The sequence below is a fragment of the Oncorhynchus nerka genome, linkage group LG18, assembly GCF_034236695.1.
Source record: "Oncorhynchus nerka isolate Pitt River linkage group LG18, Oner_Uvic_2.0, whole genome shotgun sequence".
Lineage (NCBI taxonomy): Eukaryota > Metazoa > Chordata > Actinopteri > Salmoniformes > Salmonidae > Oncorhynchus > Oncorhynchus nerka.
In genome coordinates this window covers 35,277,807-35,296,086 of record NC_088413.1, presented here as the reverse complement: position 1 = coordinate 35,296,086, position 18,280 = coordinate 35,277,807, and the positions used below count along the sequence as shown (strand labels likewise).

The following is an 18,280-nucleotide window of genomic DNA, read 5'->3' as shown; positions in this document are numbered from 1 at the left end:
CAGACAGTGATGCAACCCATCAGGATGTTCTCGATGGTGCAGCTGTAGAACCGTTTGAGGATCTGAGATCCCATGCCAAATCTTTTCAGTCTCCTGAGGGGGAATAGGTTTTGTCTTGCCCTCTTCACGACTGTCTTGGTGTGCTTGAACCATGTTAGTTTGTTGGTGATGTGGACGCCAAGGAACTTGAAGCTGTCAACCTGCTCCACTACAGCCCCGTCGATGAGAATGGGGGCGTGCTCGGTCCTCCTTTTCCTGTAGTCCACAATCATCTCCTTTGTCTTGATCACGTTGAGGGAGAGGTTGTTGTCCTTGTACCACACAGTCAAGTCTCTGACCTCCTCCATCATCGTTGTCGGTGATCAGGCCTACCACTGTTGTGTCATCAGCAAACTTAATGACGGTGTTAGAGTCGTCCCTGGCCGTGCAGTCATGAGTGAACAGGGAGTAAAGGAGGGGACTGAGCACGCACCCCTGAGGGGGCCCCATGTTGAGGATTAGCATTGCAGGTGTGTTGTTACCTACTTTTACCACCTGGAGGCGGCCTGTCAGGAAGTCCAGGATCCATTTGCAGACGGAGGTGTTTAGTCCCAGGGTCCTTAACTTAGTGATGAGCTTTGAGGGCAATATGGTGTTGAACGCTGAGCTGTAGTCAATGAATAGCGTTCTCACATAGGTGTTCCTTTTGTCCAGGTGGGAAAGGGCAATGTGGAGTGCAATAGAGATTGCATCATCTAGAGATTGCATCATCATGTGTTGGTGCGGTATGCAAATTGGAGTGGGTCTAGGGTTTCTGGGATAATGGTGTTGATGTAAGCCATGACCAGCCTTTCAAAGCATTCACGGCTACAGATGTGAGTGCTTCGGGTAGGTAGTCATTTAGCCAGCTTCCTTAGTGTTCTTGGGCACAGGGACTATGGTGGTCTGCTTGAAACATGTTGGTATTACAGACTCGGACAGGGAGAAGTTGAAAATGTCAGTGAAGACACATGCCAGTTGGTCAGCGCATGCTTGGAGTAAACATCCTGGTAATCTGTCTGGCCCAGGGGCCTTGTGAATGTTGACCTGTTTAAAGGTCTTACTCACATTGGCTGCGGAGAGCGTGATCACACAGTCGTCTGGAACAGCTGATGCTCTCATGCATGTTTCAGTGTTACTTGCCTCGAAGTGAGCATAGAAGTAATTTAGCTTGTCTGGTAGGCTCGTGTCACTGGGCAGCTCTCGGCAGTTCTTCCCTTTGTAGTTTGTAATAGTGTGCATGCCCTGCCACATCCGACGAGCGTCGGAGCCGGTGTAGTACAATTCGATCTTAGGGCAAAATGAATTCATTTAAATTGACTGATTTCCTTATGTGAACTGTAACTGTAAATCTTTGAAATTATTGCATGTTGCATTTATATTTCTGTTCATAAACGATAGTTTATCTTTGTATTTTTTAATAGTTATGTGTATTCATCTTGATTAACATTGATAAGGTCAACTTTTTACAAATATGCATCTATATAATATTTCTGTGTGCCGCTTGTTGTTATGCTATAAACATAACACGAACGAATGAAAATTAACATTCGTGTTATTTTATGGATAATACTTTGTTTTGCCTTATTTAGTACATGATAAATCGAGATTGCAAGGCAGCGATCGATTAGTAGAGCCTTTTCATTTGGGCGTATTAGAATCCGAATACGTTTCACTCAGTCATGTCCAATCGGAAACCGGATGCAAAAGGAAAGTCTGAAGTTTTGGGAAGCTTTTGCAGTCAGTATTGATTAGTATGGCATATTACAAACAAAGGCTTACAGCAAATAATGTAATTATGTGAACATGCACATGGAAACGTGAAATTGAACTTAAATCGCCTGAAAAAGAGAGTAAGTGTATTCCTTATATAATTTACTAGCCGTTAGCGGAGCAGTGCAACCAAACCATGTAGACATAACAGCTAAAGTAGCTATTTAAAAGTTGCTTTTAAATGTTTCCAATAATTATCTCATAAAGAGCTTCAGATAATAATGTACGTTAACGACGTAAACGCATTTGTGTTTATTAGTTAGCAACGTTCTTTGTTTATGTTGTTTCTAAACACTTAGCTAACGTGTTTCAACCGGATAACGTTACAAGTAACGTTATGCAGCTTAATGTCCTTATCTACGAAAGACGCGTTTGCAAGTCGCAGGGTGAGAGTTGTAAACAATTTGGTTTATCAAAGATTTTCGCAAGATCTGTTTCATTCAGATGAATGTTACAACTACGAAAGGAAAAAAAATCTAAGAAATATCTTTGCCGAATTTTCTTTGTTGGAAAACGACATAAGCTTCAATGTGGTTAATCATTAACCCAAAGCCTGGCTGTATGATATCGATTTCACACATGTCGGACTGCTAACACAAGACGAGTCCACTTAACTATTAGCTTAACTATAGCTATTAGTTTAGCCTAGTTCATAGCCCTATGTTGACATCCACATATATGGCCCTTGGATAGAAAATCTGCTTTTGTACATTTGATTTTATTTCCATTGTTTGCTAAATTTCCCCCTCAACCCACAGTGTATATCAACCAAAGCAGCGGCAAGGTGTGAGAGTATTGGCAAACACCAGCTATGGAAACTAAGTTCAGCATCGATGACGCGTTTGTCCTGGAGGGAGAGGATGAAGGGGTGTCTGATGGAGACAAGGAAGGATGGAAGGGCAGAGAGAAAGACAGAGAGGGGGGAGAGATGACGTTCGGTACACTCTCCTTTGCCAAACCCCAGACTCACTCGCCCTCCGCTGTGGCTGGCTCCCCCGACCACAGCAGCAGTCTGAAGTACCAGGTGATGCCCCATCATACACACACACACATAGAAGTGATATCAGGGAGTGATGTTGTGTGGTGGTGACCTAACATTTTTCTCTTTCTCTCTGCTCGCACAGAATCTGGAAAATGAAAATGTCTTGGGCAGCAGTGGCAATTCCTCTTTCAATAACTTCTTCAAAATCAGGTTGGTCTTCATTGGCGTGTTGTGATTGCATCTGGCATTACCTAGATGAGAATGGCACCCTCAAATGTAAATGTGTGTGCCTTATTTTCTATGATATCAATAAAGATGTTCAACTTTCAATGTTTTTCCCCCTCAGTGATCCTGCGACTCTGTCTTACTGCAGCTCCCAGTGGTCGTTCAGCACTTTGAGTTCTGTCACCCAGCTCTCTGCACACTGCTGCGGGTAATTGACCACGCACACGCACACAAACACACACACACAAATAGTCATTCACAAGAATGCATTACACTGAACCATGCCCACAATATTACATAAGATCAAGGATGTACTCACACACATTCCCAAACACCCACAATGACTGACGAAAACCCTGATGTTTTCCTCAGGTGGACGTCTCACCCTCTGGTGAAGAAGAACCGAAGAGTGGTCCTCTCCTCATTCCTTCTCCTCGTCACTGGAGTTGGTAAGTCACACCATCTCTGCTGAAAGAAAAAAACATCTCCCGTGATTCTCCTCCAACAGTGTTTTTCACCAATCCATTCCTGGGGGAACGCGCAAGTGGTAACAATTTTTGTACCAGCCCGGCACTAACACACTTGATTCAACTAACCGAAGGCTTGCTGATACATTGAATCCTGTGTGTTATTACTAGGCTAGGGGGGAAAAATGTGCACACAGCCCAGGAATGGGTTGGGAAACACTGCAGTCTAACATTTACTTTGTGTACGGCGGTTTATATTTTATAGAAATGTCTTGTTTTTTACCACCCATTGTCAGCCATTGTAATGTATTCATGGCACTGAACTTTGGCTCGGAATAATTCCTCTTGTGTTCTCATATCTATTGTTAGTTATCTTGAGATATTGCCTTTTCATTAAATGTCCATGTTTTCTTTCTCTCAGCTCTCATTTTCACTGGTGTCGTAATACAATTGAATCCGGATGCAGGTAAGAAAGAGATTCAGTGAATGTGGGGTGTGTTGTCACATATCAGTGAAGATGTCTGTATTCTTGGTTGTTGGTAGTCTTTTACTGTGGGCTTTGACATGGTATCTTTGATGTTTCCCACAGGTGTCTCAAGTGCCATTTTCTTCGTCCCTGGATTTCTTCTCTTCATTCCTGGGGGTATATAGTGCTCTTTACCTTGACTTGGTTGTATTGTCAATGTATTTCATGTTTCACACGTCTTTCAGCCTTTTCTCCTGTCTTTTTAATCATAATGTCTGGACAGTGCATGTGGGTGGGAATGTGAACTTAAACAGTCCTGTAATGGTCTGTAGAAGTCCCTACTCTCACAGATTTATCACTATGTTGATACAAGTAATCTGCAGATTTAAATACACACAGGCATTATAAAAGCTTCACAGTTTACATGCGCATTACTATGGCTTCATATGTTTACTACAGAAATGATTAAAACAGTGTGGTTATTGTTTTCTCTCCTTTTCCCTCAGTGTACCATGTGATTTACATCAGTTGTGCGGTTCGGGGAAGACGAGGCTTCAAGTTCTTCTACTTGCCCTATTTTGAAAAATGACCCATTGCACTACACCTTTTTTTGTCCAATTTCGAGATTGTACTTTTTTCAATTATGTTTTTTCTTATTATGTAAAACCTTTTTACCCTGTCTTTATACTGACCACTACTACAAACTCGACCACTTCGTGCCTCGATAAGCTTCTTGCACATCCTGTATGGAAGAGAAGGAGTCTGATTTGCCCTGCCAGGGTGTTTGTCATGTCTCGTGAGTAAATAGTGACTGTGAAACTACAATAAACCTGTTTTTTGTATATTACTTTTAAAAGGTCTCCATGAGTCAGTGTTTGCTAGTAGCGCTGGTGTTGGAATAATGCAAACTGCATGGGAATTTTAGGACAGCTGTGATGCGGTCGGTGCCGAAAGTATTAGGTATTTCTCTCAGATGTGTTTGGTGGGGCCACATCCCCAAGATGTTAATGACTGGCATGATGAGTGTTTTTGCTTGTGTATAGATCATCACATCTGAGTGCAAGAGTGTCCTATATGCGGTGTTTTGGCTACTTTTGGAACAATAAGCATTTGAAAAGCACCCCCCATCCACATCGATGGGACAGCAATGGAGAAGATGGAACGTTTTTATTTCCTCTGTGTACATATCACTGACAAATTGAAATGGTCCATCCACACAGACAGTGTGGTGAAGAAGGCGCAACAGCTTGTCACCTAAAACCCTTACAAACTTTTAGATGCACAAATGAGAGTATCACCGCCAGGTACGGCACCGCCAGAACTAGAGGCTGCTTGCAAACCTTGTGTATGTGACCTATACAATTTGATTTGATTCAACTGGTAGAGGGTCCCAAGGCGTCAGCAGTGACGTCAATCGATGTGTCGATTTCTCGCGAGCTCTCCCGAAGATAGGCAGTCGGGGGAAACAAGGATGGAGGAACTGGCTATCAAGCTACTCGCAGAAGGCATTCAGAAGAAAGTGGTCAGTCCAGGCAAAGGAGAGCTTTCAACGTTTCCTCATGGGACCAAGGTGAGTTGTAAAATAGTGAATTTAATCCACGTTCAAAGGGTAATTTTGTATGTGTAGTGCTGGCTAAACGGATTAGCATTATTCGCTAGCTAGCTGCTAACGTTAGCATGGAGCGAAATTATCGAGGTTATCGATGTTCTGAGGTTATATACTTTACCTTATTTTAGTTCAACTATAACTCGATCTACCAGAATTTCTGTAAATAACAATTATCAGCCAACAAGTCATTATTGGAGTTTTTTTTGGTGGTACTGTAAGAGGGCGGTGCTTTTACAGGATGGACAAGTCTTCATTGATTTTCGTCTCTCTTATTGGTCGGTGGGGATGTCCGTCAACTTGTAAACATTACTACTACGTTTTAATTGGACAGTCGGCAAGATCGAACGTATAGTTGGATAATCAGTGTGAATTTCGTTTGATATGGGGTCTTTTAATATGTGGAAGACATGCATTTTAAAACTTTTACAAGCTCACGCTATCAGCATTTATTGTCCAACTTTTGTATATAATAATGTTCAGCCTGCTGGGAAGTGATTATGTAGAAACTACACCTTTTACTGTTACTAAATAGAACAAACTCTGTTTCATCAATACAATGTATGTCATGTACACTGAACAAAAATATAAACGCAACATGCAAAAATGTTAAAGATTTGACTGAGTTTCAGTTCATATAAGGAAATCCAGTCAATTTAAATAAATACATTTGGGACAAATGTATGAATCTCAAATGACTGGGAATACAGATATCCATATGTTGGTCACAGATGCCTTTAAAAAAAAGTAAGGTTGTAGATCAGAAAAGCATTCCGTATCTGGTGTGATCACCATTTGCCTCATGCAGTGCGACACGCCACCTTCGCATAGTGTTGATCAGGCTTGATTGTAGAATATTGTCCCACTCCTCTTCAATGGCTGTGCGAAATTGCTGGATATTGGCGGGAACTGGAACACATTATCATACACGTCGATCCAGAGCATCCCAAACATGCTCAATGAGTGAAATGTATGCAGGCCATGGAAATACTGGGACATTTTCAGCTTCTATGAATAGTTTGCGGATCCTTGCGACATGGGGCATTATCATGCTGAAACATGAGGTGATGGCGGCAGATGAATGGCACAACAATGGGCATCTGTATCTTGTCACAGTATCTCTGTGTGTTCAAATTGCCATCGATAAAATGCAATTGTATTTGATGTCCGTAGCTTATGCCTGCCCCATACCATAACCCCACCACTGCCATGGCCCACTCTGTTCACAACGTTGGCATCAGCAAACCGCTCACCCACACAACATAAGACATGTTTTCTGCCATCTGCCCAGTACTGTTGAAAACGGGATTAATCCGTGAAGAGCACACTTCTCAAGCATACCAGTGGCCATCTAAGGTGAGCATTTTTCCACTGAAGTCTGTTACGAAGCCTAACTGCAGTCCGGTCAAGACCTTGTGCGTATGGAACATTTCTGTGATCTTTTTATTTCAGCTCATGAAACATGGGACCAACACTTTACATGTTGCGTTTATATTTTTGTTCAGTGTATTACATGATTTATTCACTTGTGTAATACCAGTTCTCCATTCTACCCCCCCATTTTCCAACAGGTGATATTCCACTACCGCTCCAGCCTGTGTGATGGCACGGTGCTGGATGACTCCAGGACCATGGGGGGCCGGAGCAAGCCCATGGAACTCATCTTGGGAAAGAAGTTCAAGCTGGCCGTGTGGGAGCGAGTCATTGCCACCATGAGGGAGGAAGAAGTGGCAGATTTCACATGTGACGTCAAGGTGGGTCGCCCAACTTAACATGGTTGATGTGGATGGATTAGAGACCGTTACTTTTGTGCACACACCCACAGACATACAATTGGTGGAAAAAACATAGATTGTTATGGAATTTGACAGGGTTTGTCAATACGTTTTGTTAGTTTCCCTTCAGAGAATTGTATTAATTGTACTTTAAAATCCACCAGTCCCTCAATTTGTCCCAGTGAATAATGTAACCATCCTCTTTCCTTCTCCCTCTTTCCCTACAGCACACAGCCCTGTACCCGCTGGTGTCCCAGTCCCTCAGGAACATCAGTGCAGGGAAGGACCCCCTGGAGGGCCAGAGACACTGCTGTGGCATCGCTCAAATCCACTCACACCATTCCCTGGGCCACTGTGACCTGGACCAGCTCCAGGCCAACCCTCAGCCCCTGGTCTTCACCCTGGAGCTCATGGAGGTGAGGGGGGGGCTTATTTATTCTCCATTAGGGGTTCAAGCACCCTGTGCGGAGTCTGGCTCCTCAAGTTTTTCCATCCAGGGAATTTTTCTTGCTATTGCTACTGCTATTTCTTAGCGCCCCAAGCACTCATGGTGCTTTGCTCTAAATAAAATCGACATCTGTCTCGCCTAGATGGTTATATGAACTCTGAACTTTTACCACGACATCAAGAGGAGGATGGCACCCTTCCTTTCAAAGTGTATGTCGTTTTCTAACCCTTTTATCACCCAAGCAGCACTCGTGCCACTGTCATTTCACTGCGTAAATGAATTTTGATTGAATAATATGATTGACGCCTCTCCCAGGTTTTGACGCCCGGCTCGTTCAGACTGGACATCTGGGCGATGACGGACGAGGAGAAGCTGGAGGTGGTGCCTCAGATCCACGCGGAAGGTAACACCCTGTACAACAAGGGCGACGTGAAGGAGGCGGCCGAGAAGTACCACAATGCCATCGCCTGTCTAAAGAATCTGCAGATGAAGGTAAAGATTTATGACTTCAAACCTAGTCCTGGGGACTTGCTTTTTTTGGCATTTAATAGGGTAACATTTAGAGCACTGCGGACAAATACTTTTCATTTAGTTAACTAGCCATTCTGGGCGTCAAATGAGATCTATGCATTCCCTGTCTATAGAACGTCTTAACCCTACTAAATAAGTGGCTAGTCTTCTAACTCCTCCCCATCCTTGGCCCCTCCTCCAATCAGGAGCGTCCGGGCGATGCGGGCTGGATCAAGCTGGACCTCATGATCATGCCCCTGATGCTGAACTATTGCCAGTGTCAGCTGGTCCAGGGTCAGTACTACGAGGTGCTGGACCACTGCTCCTCCATCATCTCCAAAGACGAGGGTGATTCACAAACTTCTGAATACATTCAGGTGTAGCCCTGCCCTAGGATCAAGCGAATATGCTGAATTCACATAATAGGCTATGCTCTGAAAGCAAATGTGTAATTTGTCATTACTTAAGACAATCCCTTTAAAAAATAAACATTTGTTACTTTTGCTGTTCTGTTTTGTCTACAGCAGGCCTGTTGCAAGTGAATGACAAGTCCTTTTGAATTTTTATTGCTTACTACCAGCTGCTCACACCAGCCTCTTTCCCATTGACACACTCTTACCTCTCACCCCCGCAGACAACATGAAGGCCTACTTCAAGCGGGCCAAGGCCCACGCGGCAGTGTGGAACGAGACGGAGGCGCGGGCGGATTTTGCCAAGGTGGTGGAGCTGGACCCGTCGCTGGGGCTCTCGGTGGCTAAGGAGCTGAGGGCCATGGAGGAGAGGATCCACTCCAAGGAGAAGGAGGAGAAGGGCCGCTACAAGAGTCTGTTCAGCTACGACAGCAACGCCCTGGCCACCGCTACCACGGTGAGTAGCCGAGTACCTTCTAGAAGTTTCTTCAAATCTGGGCCCATATTAAAACAGCATCTTAGAGTAGCAGTGCTTATCTAGGATCAGCCCCCCCCCCCCCCCCCCTCCCCCTAAAATAAAAAGTGTTTTCCCCAAATCTAGGATCAAATTACCTGGTGTGAAGAAAATGTTTAGTTTATTTTACTAGTGAAATGAATGATCATGTGTCTTTACACTAATTGTCTTTTTAAATTGGCAGTATTACCCCTTAGTGTTGAATTACTAATTAGGTAATGTTCTTTTTGAATGTCTAAAACTGTTATGCACTCCTTTTAGGGCTGAATTAAGAAGACCATTATTCTTGTTATAAAGAAGAGGAAGAACAGTTGTGGACACATTGACACGTTTAGTTTTATCCACACACCAAAGCCATATTCACTTTCCCCATGAAACATCACTTTCGTGGTGCACATAGCACATTCTCTTTCTAGATTCACTTTTATCTTTTATAGAACGACATTACACACATCTACCCTCAACAGACCTTCAAAGTTCAGCTTTCCCCTACCGCAAACGCTACGCAAACAGCCAGTTACATCACACACACATGACAGGAATACGCAGGAGATCCTCCACTTCTGGCAGTATGACTGGGACATCAACTTCGGAGACAATCACCAGATATATATTTATGGACACTAGAGCAGTCTCCACCATTTCCCTCTTTGTTCACCCCTTATTTAACCCTATTAATGTTCAATATGACTATTCAAGTTAATTACTCTTATCTTCACTTGTATCTATGTTGTTATTATTACTGTATTACATTTCATTTGCTAATTTGTCTTTGTGGTACTGTATATTTTAAGCTAGAACATTTGTAATGGAGACTCTTGCCCTCAACTCAAACACCACCCCACTTGCCTTTTGGTCAGTCGAACAGAGCTAATGATTTGCCAAGTCATTGGCTTCAGTGAGTGTAGTTTAGGATAGTGACCATTTTGGCCCCTAGCTCCTTCCCGGTCTGTGTTCAACAAACTGAAAGGACTGGATATGGGAAGGCAATATGGTGAAGGCTCCACTTTAGTCTATTGGAGGCCTGGAAGGAGTAGTCACTGAAGGGCTGGAGATGGTAATGGAACTGGGGCGATGACTCACTGGCAAGCATAAAGTAAAAGGTCAAGATAGCCTCTTTTTTTTTTGTAGAGTTCATTTTCATAGGTTTGCACATCAAATGACTGACGTCTCATACCAGCATTTAGCTCATTTGTCCCTTGTATTTTGTGAATTTTATCTAAAGGGTCACCATGACTTGACTCAAGTGTCAGTTGTATGAAATTGGTGTTATCTGGCCTGGTTAAAAAGCAGAGTAAACACTACACTCAACATTGATTTAATTGGTAAGCAGTGTTCAACCTGGTTTAACCAGGCTACTTATTATGCTTTCTATAAAATGTCTACGACGGGACAGTGAATGCTTTTTGCTGCCATGTTATGACTGAGAAGCCAAATAAAGAGGTGTAACTCTTACTGGTGTTTTTGTAATGATACCCAATGTTTGCTTATGAGCACACTTAGGCCTCATTGTGCAAAGTGTTCACCGAAAGTCCACACTCTTTTAAAATGATCACCTTTTGTTGCCTTACAGCCTGGAATGTAAATGCATTAACAATGATCTGTCTTTGCATTCTACCCCACAACTTCCAAGTGAAAAAAAGTATTTTGTTTTTTTTCTAAATTGAAATAGCAATCCTAAATTAGCTCCAGTGTAACCAATCACCTTAAGACACACCAAGTTAATTGGCCTCCACCTGTGTTAAATTGTAGTGATTCACAGGATTTCAGGATACATTTAGCAGTTCCTGTAGGTTCCCTCTGCTGGGTAGTGAATTGCAAAGCAAACGCTCAACCATGACCTTTCAAAAGAACTCCGGGACAGATCAGAGGATGAGTATAAAAAGATTTCAAAGGCCTTGAATATCCCTTGGAGCACGGTCAAGACGAAGTGAAAGGTGTATAGCACCACCTAGACTGCCCTTCAATCTGGATGACTGAGCAGGGGCTACCAAGAGTCTGATGGCCACCAACCTCCTGTGCACTAGATACAAATGAAAAACACTCGCTTTTTTAATTGGAAAACTTTTCTAACTTTTAATTTCATTCAATTCAAGTACAGAACTGCAAAAATTGGGTTTACAAAATTGCCATACTAACAAAACTGATTTCAGGTGTGTAGGGAGGAGGTAATAGTTAATTGGGTGGAGGATGAAGGGCAAGGAAAGCTTGACTGTATGTGGCAGATAGAGGGTGCCATGACAGCAGAAAATGTGTGTAGGGTGGAAGCATGTGGAACAGAGAACGGGATATTTTCAAGATGCTGTTAAGCCTTGTTCACATCAAATACATTTTTTTTTGCATATCCGATTCAAATGTTATTTTTCCTGCAGTCTGAACAGCCAAAAAACACATGGAATAGGATGACTTCAAACCACCGTGGTGTGGCAAGAATATGTGGTAACTAACTAGCTTGTTGTTTACAAACAAATTAGTGAATGTGCTAGAAGGATAAACAGCTACCTCGTTAGTTGACTGCCGTGGCTAGCCAAACAATACTTGTTTTGAAAATTGGATTGCCTTATCCTTTGGCGGCTTTAAAAGTGTGATTTTTTTCACTATGATTTCAAACATTCAAAGCAAACTGGGGAACATCCATTGCAGGCATTGTCACCTTAGCTTGCCACATAACTTCTGAGTGATAGGAAGAAGGAACGCACACATTCGTCATTACTATGACAAGTAGCATAGCCATGTCAACAAATGACTGCCATTTGGTCACTTGCCGTTTGGACAGTGAATTAAGGCCTGCAGTGCGAACAAGGCTTAAGTGTTGCTTACTGTAAAACCATGTGGAATTAAACCTTTGGATGTAGAGTGGTGTCAGTATAGCAGCTAAGAGAGAAAGTCAAGAGTATCAACCTCATTTCATTGTGGCATAGTTTTCAAAAATCTATCAAATATTTTACTGCACTATCACCTCGCCCCCACTGAACAGGACAGACCAAAATGAGAAAATATTTACCAGCCCCTCATGATGCCTATGAAACTGAAATAAGCTACAGAATGTTCTGAGAGCGAACTGTCGTACAACTGCAAAATGTGTTACACATTCTGAACACACCCCTTAGGCGGTGTGAGAAACTATATGGGGAAAAAAGGTTACAGGTTCAGTGGAGCAATAGAGACAAAAGTCAGGATAACAAAGACGGGACACATAGATGAGGCCTATACAAAGACAAGGGAGGGGGGGGGTGGAGGGATTCTGCAAAGGGTTATGTGCGAGCGCTCCTCTCTGTCTCCGCCAGACACTCCCTGACCAGCGCCCTCGCGTGAATGATACCTAGAAGACAGATGAACAACATCACAAGTTGGGATTTAGAACTTTTACTTCATGTGTGGAGAAAAATACAGTCTCCTCATTGAACCTTAATGTGAATTGAAATCCATGTATTTCCAAGTAAACTCATATGGAGTAAGTAGGCCTATGGGATGGGATCCTTGGGACTCGAACTCTGTCACCCCATCGAAGTTGAAATGTGTTAAGGTTAGGGTAGGGACATCCCAAGGATCCCAGATAACCATGTGAGTCGAGAGCCAAATGGCCGTGGTGTGAGAAGCATGGGTGAAATGTTTGTTTGGTTCATTGAAAAGTATTTACGGCAGTAATTATTCATGAGAGAAACATTTTCCTTGGGATTACTAGCCTCACATACTGAATAATTAGGACTACATTTAATCACCAAGTACTAGTTTTGTGTGTCCTGCATTTGGGCAATTCCACAGTAATGTAATTATGACGAGACTCCGATTTTTCACTTTAAAAATGTATGCCAAACAAAGACCACTGATTTCAAAGTTTAACCATTTTGGTATCCTTTTTAAAGTGAAATCGGAGTCATCAAATTGCCCATTTCTCATTTTGTGCATAGCATAATATTATTTGAACTGAGCCTAATTTAGGCATCTTTGGATTTAAAAGGACAATGTCTGATTGGACTGGCTATTTTGCTAATTGAACTTGGTGGATTTAAACTTTTTGATGATTGATTGGATGACTGAGCTCGGTGATGGTTTTATTGAATGCCCGTTTGGCTTTTATTATGATCTATTTTTGCTGCTGCCATGCAATGTTGATCATTGCTTTCATCCACTGCCTTATGTTCATTTCTTGTTGCTGTGTTTATGCATATAATATTAAAGTGCTTACTGTCTGCTTGCTGGGTATGTGCAGCGTGGTTCAGGAAAAGGAAAGTAAGCTCTATGGAGTACTGATAAACACCCTGTCAATACAACCACAACCTTTGCTCCAAGCTTTGTGGATATTTGTGGCTTTTAGCTGATCGGGCTGCAGTACCTCTCTTTAGCCTCTCCATGGCGCTCTTGCTCCCGGCGTAGGTGGGGCGGATCTCGCGACTCATCTCCTCGATAACTGACAGCAGCTCGCTGTAGGTTGAGCCCTGAGACACTTTCACTGGCTGCGTGTGTGTGTGTGTGAGAGAGGGGGGATACGAGACAAAGGTCATATGCTGGAAGACAGCAAAAACAACTAGAAATCCCAATTGATCCTGACCAAGATACAGTCCCTTTATATCGTACAGAAGAGTAGAGATACAGGGGGATAATTGCCATGACGAAGTGACAGTTATACAAATAAACACTCGCCAACAAATCTATTTTAATTCAATCGACCAGTAATGATCTGCTTTGTATTTGTTGTTAGTGATACCTGGACCCTATTGATTAGAGTCACAGCTGTGTATAACCCCCCAAGCAGATACCTTGTCGGCCCTGAAAGAACTTCACTGGACTCTATGTAAACTGGAAACCATACATCCCGAGGATGCATTTATTGGAGCTGGGGATTTTAACAAAGCTAACCTGAGAATGAGACTTTCTAAATTCTATCAGCATATCGAATGCGCGACACGGGCTGCTAGCATTCTGGATCATTGCTACTAACTTTACATGATGCATACAAAGCCCCCCCCCCCCCGCCGCCCTGCCTTTGGCAAATCTGTCCATGACTCCATTTTGTTGCTCCCAGCCTATACACAGAAACTAAAACAGGAAACGCCCGTGTTCCGGTCAATACAACGCGTGTCTGATCAATCGGACTCGGCGCTTCAGGATTGCTTCGATCACATGGACTGGGATATGTTCCGGATAGCCTCAGACAACAACACTGATGTATACGCCGACTCTGTGAGAGTTTATTAGCAAGTGCATTTGAGATGTCGTACCCACTGTGACTTAAAACATTTCCTCACCAGAAACTGTGGATTGATGGCAGCATCTGCACACAACTGAAAGCGTTAAACACCGCTTTTAATCATGGCAAGGCGACTGGAAACATGACCGAACACAAACAGTGCAGCTATTCCCTCCGCAAGGCAATCAAAAAAGCAAAGCATCAGTATAGACACGAAGTAGTCGCAATTCAACGGCTCAAACACGAGACGTATGTGGCAGGGTCACGGATTACAAAAAGAAAAATCAGCCCCGTCGGGGACATCAACATCTTGCTCCCAGACAAATTAAACAACTTCTTTGCTCGCTTTGAGAACAATACAGTGCCTCTGACACAGCCCGCTACCAAAGCCTGTGGGTTCTCCTCCTCCGTGGCCAACGTGAGTAAAACATTTAAACGGGTTAACCCTCGCAAGGCTGCCGGCCCCCCTAGCCACGTCCTCAGAGCAATGCGCAGACCAGCTGGTTTTTACCGGACATATTCAATCAATCCCTATCCCAGTCTGCTGTGACCACATGCTTCAAGATGGCCACCATTGTTGCTGTTCCCAAGAAAGCTAAGGTAACTAAACGACAATCGCCCCATTGCACTCACTTCTGTCATCACGAAGTGCTTTGAGAGACTAGTCAAGGAGCACATCACCTCCACCCTACCGGACACCCTAGACCCACTCCAATTTGCTTATGGCCCCAATAGATCCACTGACGATGCAATCGCCATCACACTGCCCTATCACACCTGGACAAGAGGAATATCTATGGAAGAATGCTGTTCATTGACTACAGCTCAGCATTTAATACCATAGTACCCTCCAAACTCATCATTAAGCTCGAGACCATGGGTCTCGACCCCGCCCTGTGCAACTGGGTCCTGGACTTTCCGACGGGCCGCCCCCAGGTGGTGAAGGTAGGAAACACACAAAGACAGCGTGGTGAAGGCGCAACAGCACCTCTTCATCCTCAGGAGGCTGAAGAAATTTGGCTTGTCACCTAAAACCCTCAAACTTTTACAGATGCACAATCGAGAGTATCCTGTCGGGCTGTATCACCGCCTGGTACGGCAATTGCACTGCCCTCAACCGCAAGGCTCTCTAGAGGATAGTGAGGTCTGCACAACGCACCACCGGGGGCAAACTACCTGCCCTCCAGGACACCTACAGCATCCGATGTCACAGGCTAAAAAGATCATCGACAACAACCACCTGAGCTACTGCCTGTTCACACTGCTATCATCCAGAACACAATGTCAGTACAGGTGCATCAAAGCTGGGACTGAGGGACAAAAACAGCTAACAGCCATCACTAACATATGAGTCTGTATGTTGTCAGCAGCCTCTCTCTCTGGCAACTTTAGTAAATGGACTCAATAGAGGTATCACTAGTCACTTTAAATAACACCACTTTAATGTTCACATATCATATATTACTGATCTCATATGTATATACTGCTCTATACCATCTACTGCATCTTGCCTATGCCGCACGGCCATCGCTCATCCATATATTTATATGAACATATCCTTATTCATCCCTTACATTTGTGTGTATAAGGTTGTTGTGAATTTATTAGATATTACTGCATTGTCAGAACTAGAAGCACAAGCATTTCGCTACACTCGCATTAGCATCTGCTAACCATGCGTATGTGACCAATAAAGTTTGATAAAATACCCTGAATAACATAACATATTTAACATGACTCTGAAGTATCATAGGCATTAGTTAAAGCAGTTAGAGATGAGGGTCAGGCTGTTCTGTCCTACCTGAACGAAGCCCATCGACGGCGGGCCGAAATCACTGAACGCTGGTCTGAAGTTGGAGGGGAGTGAGGGGGAGGGCACACTGGAGCCTAGGCAGAGGAAAGACAGAATTCAGACGCACTGAAGCGCCCTATGACTAGTTATCATCTTTAAAATGGAAGGCAGGGGCATAAATGCTGCGTGGCATCGGTGGCGCATTCATTCTGGGGCGGCAGGTAGCCTAGTGGTTAGAGCGTTGGACTAGTAACCAAAAGGTTACAAAATCGAATCCCTGAGCTGACAAGGTAAAAATCTGTCGTTCTGCCCCTGAACAAGGCAGTTAACGCACTGTTCCTAGGCCGTCATTGAAAATAAGATTTTGTTCTTAACTGACTTGCCTAGTTAAATAAAGGTAAAATTAAATTAAAATAAATCATTCTCAGGTGAGAGGGATTGTTACATTATGGTTGGTAGTATATGACACTCAGGTTGGTTGCTGATGTGTAGTGTGTTCCCTGGGCAGGTCTCTGGGCAGGTCACAGGAATAGGGCCGCTAGTCTTATCTATTGAATGGAATCCACTGCACTGTGGTAGGGTTGAGTTCAGTAAGATGGGTGAAAACCAAACCAACAATGGGTAGTGTAGAGGGTGTATCTATAGAAATAGAAATTCGATTTCTATACATCCTTGATAGCAATAATAGTGAAGAACCAATTGACAGTTGGCAGAAACCTGGCGGGGTGTGGTTGGAGCCGGACGGAGCAGGGGCGATGGGTTTGTAGCTCATCGCGCTGTCACTACGGACCTCCCCGTACGACGGCGCACCGCTTCCGTCCGTCCCGTCGACCCTGTGCTTATACAGCTTTCCTGGTGGGCTGGGCCCCTGAGAGCTAGGAAGAGAAAGTAATGGTGTTATGTTCCTCATGTATGACATTCATCAACAACACGGTCAGTCTAGCCTGGTCCAGAATACATGGTGTGCTATGCAAGTCATGTTGAATGTTCTGTATGGCCAATTGGGTTTGGCATGACAATGATTTGAGGTGTTGTTTAACTCGTACAGATTTGGACCAGGCTGTCATGATGTTGTAGGTGGATCACTGACGTTTGCAAATATATGGCTTAACGACCCAGACCTTAGGTTACCTAGCTAGCTAGTAATCGAACAAGCCCAGCTGGTTTCAAACATGTGTCACAACCGTGCCTGTTCTCCACATCGGCTTAGCGGGCAACTTTGCACATTACGTCAGTACCTCATCGGGTCGTAGCCTATCGTTAAACGACTGTACTAACGTTGGCTAGGTAGCTAAGCTAACGTTAGCGAACTAGTTCGGTAACTAGTTACCGAACCAACGGTCGACGAGATGACATCTCGCTTCAGACAAAGTCCAATTAACAGAAACAAAGCTAGTTAGCGGGTGACCTAACTTGTAATTGCAACGACTTCGGTGATCACTGCGCATTTCATAGCTAGTTAATCTCTACTTAGCAAGAACGCTAGCTGTTTGCTGACTGGTTTACATTCGGTGTGAAACAGGCTTACTAGCTAACGTTATCTAGCTAGGTGAATAGCTATAACGTTAGATTGCAGCAGGTAATTACATAATGCATTTGCGTTCCATGGGTTTAAGTATCTCAGTAGCCATTAAAAACATGTAATAAAAAACAACAGTCAAGGGGAATGCTTTCGAAATGTACCTTTCTAGGGGAAGATTTTCAGCCAGGTCGAAAAAGCAGCTTCCTTTCTCCTGCTGAAAAGGGGCGTGGTTATTGGTGCAACGTTGACTGAATATTCATAGAGTGATGCGTTGTCATTGGCTAAAAACAAATCAATGGCAGGTGAGCGGAAATGTCTATTTATCAGAGCCTTCCCTTCTATTTATTTGAGGGTTCTGCACTGGTGTGTCTTTTTTTAATAATCTCTTTGGTATTCAGAGTTTGAACGTAAGGAGAAAAAAAACATTATTTGATGGGGCACACCTCACTGATTTATTTTCCCTGTGGTTACATGACGTGTGGACATGTCGATCATCATGTCAACATGTAGGTCATCTAAGGTTACTGCCTGAACCGAAACATCAATCACACAATAAACCAAATGTTTTTTATATTATGCCA

The 18,280-nt window shown here is 43.5% G+C and overlaps 3 protein-coding genes across 3 annotated transcripts; 2 read left to right on the top strand and 1 right to left on the bottom strand.

The window, feature by feature from the left end:
- Positions 1–1,688: 1,688 nt before the first annotated feature.
- On the top strand, positions 1,689–4,787 carry LOC115146573 (transmembrane protein 134-like). Its single transcript, XM_029688656.2, has 8 exons — positions 1,689–1,871; positions 2,550–2,815; positions 2,916–2,983; positions 3,120–3,206; positions 3,371–3,447; positions 3,887–3,931; positions 4,055–4,108; positions 4,438–4,787. Exons 2-8 carry the CDS (start codon positions 2,603–2,605, stop codon positions 4,518–4,520), a joined length of 627 nt encoding a protein of 208 aa, XP_029544516.1. The 5' UTR covers positions 1,689–1,871; positions 2,550–2,602; the 3' UTR covers positions 4,521–4,787.
- A 572-nt stretch (positions 4,788–5,359) lies between these two features.
- On the top strand, positions 5,360–10,649 carry LOC115145847 (AH receptor-interacting protein-like). Its single transcript, XM_029687403.2, has 7 exons — positions 5,360–5,501; positions 7,109–7,291; positions 7,540–7,728; positions 8,076–8,252; positions 8,477–8,618; positions 8,905–9,137; positions 9,456–10,649. Exons 1-7 carry the CDS (start codon positions 5,403–5,405, stop codon positions 9,459–9,461), a joined length of 1,029 nt encoding a protein of 342 aa, XP_029543263.1. The 5' UTR covers positions 5,360–5,402; the 3' UTR covers positions 9,462–10,649.
- A 593-nt stretch (positions 10,650–11,242) lies between these two features.
- LOC115145848 (cyclin-dependent kinase 2-associated protein 2-like) lies at positions 11,243–17,943 on the bottom strand. Its single transcript, XM_029687405.2, has 5 exons — positions 17,861–17,943; positions 16,895–17,052; positions 16,187–16,272; positions 13,531–13,651; positions 11,243–12,516 (listed from the first exon to the last, which is right to left on the bottom strand). Exons 2-5 carry the CDS (start codon positions 16,947–16,949, stop codon positions 12,449–12,451), a joined length of 330 nt encoding a protein of 109 aa, XP_029543265.1. The 5' UTR covers positions 16,950–17,052; positions 17,861–17,943; the 3' UTR covers positions 11,243–12,448.
- Positions 17,944–18,280: the final 337 nt, after the last annotated feature.

Coding starts and splice junctions, on each gene's coding strand:
- LOC115146573 (XM_029688656.2), top strand. CDS start 2,603: ATGGAAACTAAGTTCAGCATCGATGACGCGTTTGTCCTGGAGGGAGAG. Junction 3,932..4,054: donor ACAATTGAATCCGGATGCAG/GTAAGAAAGAGA, acceptor TGTTTCCCACAG/GTGTCTCAAGTGCCATTTTC. Junction 4,109..4,437: donor TCTTCTCTTCATTCCTGGGG/GTATATAGTGCT, acceptor CTTTTCCCTCAG/TGTACCATGTGATTTACATC.
- LOC115145847 (XM_029687403.2), top strand. CDS start 5,403: ATGGAGGAACTGGCTATCAAGCTACTCGCAGAAGGCATTCAGAAGAAA. Junction 5,502..7,108: donor CGTTTCCTCATGGGACCAAG/GTGAGTTGTAAA, acceptor ATTTTCCAACAG/GTGATATTCCACTACCGCTC. Junction 8,253..8,476: donor TAAAGAATCTGCAGATGAAG/GTAAAGATTTAT, acceptor TCCTCCAATCAG/GAGCGTCCGGGCGATGCGGG.
- LOC115145848 (XM_029687405.2), bottom strand. CDS start 16,949: ATGAGCTACAAACCCATCGCCCCTGCTCCGTCCGGCTCCAACCACACC. Junction 16,273..16,894: donor CTCCAACCACACCCCGCCAG/GTTTCTGCCAAC, acceptor TCCTCTGCCTAG/GCTCCAGTGTGCCCTCCCCC. Junction 13,652..16,186: donor CGTCGATGGGCTTCGTTCAG/GTAGGACAGAAC, acceptor ACACACACGCAG/CCAGTGAAAGTGTCTCAGGG.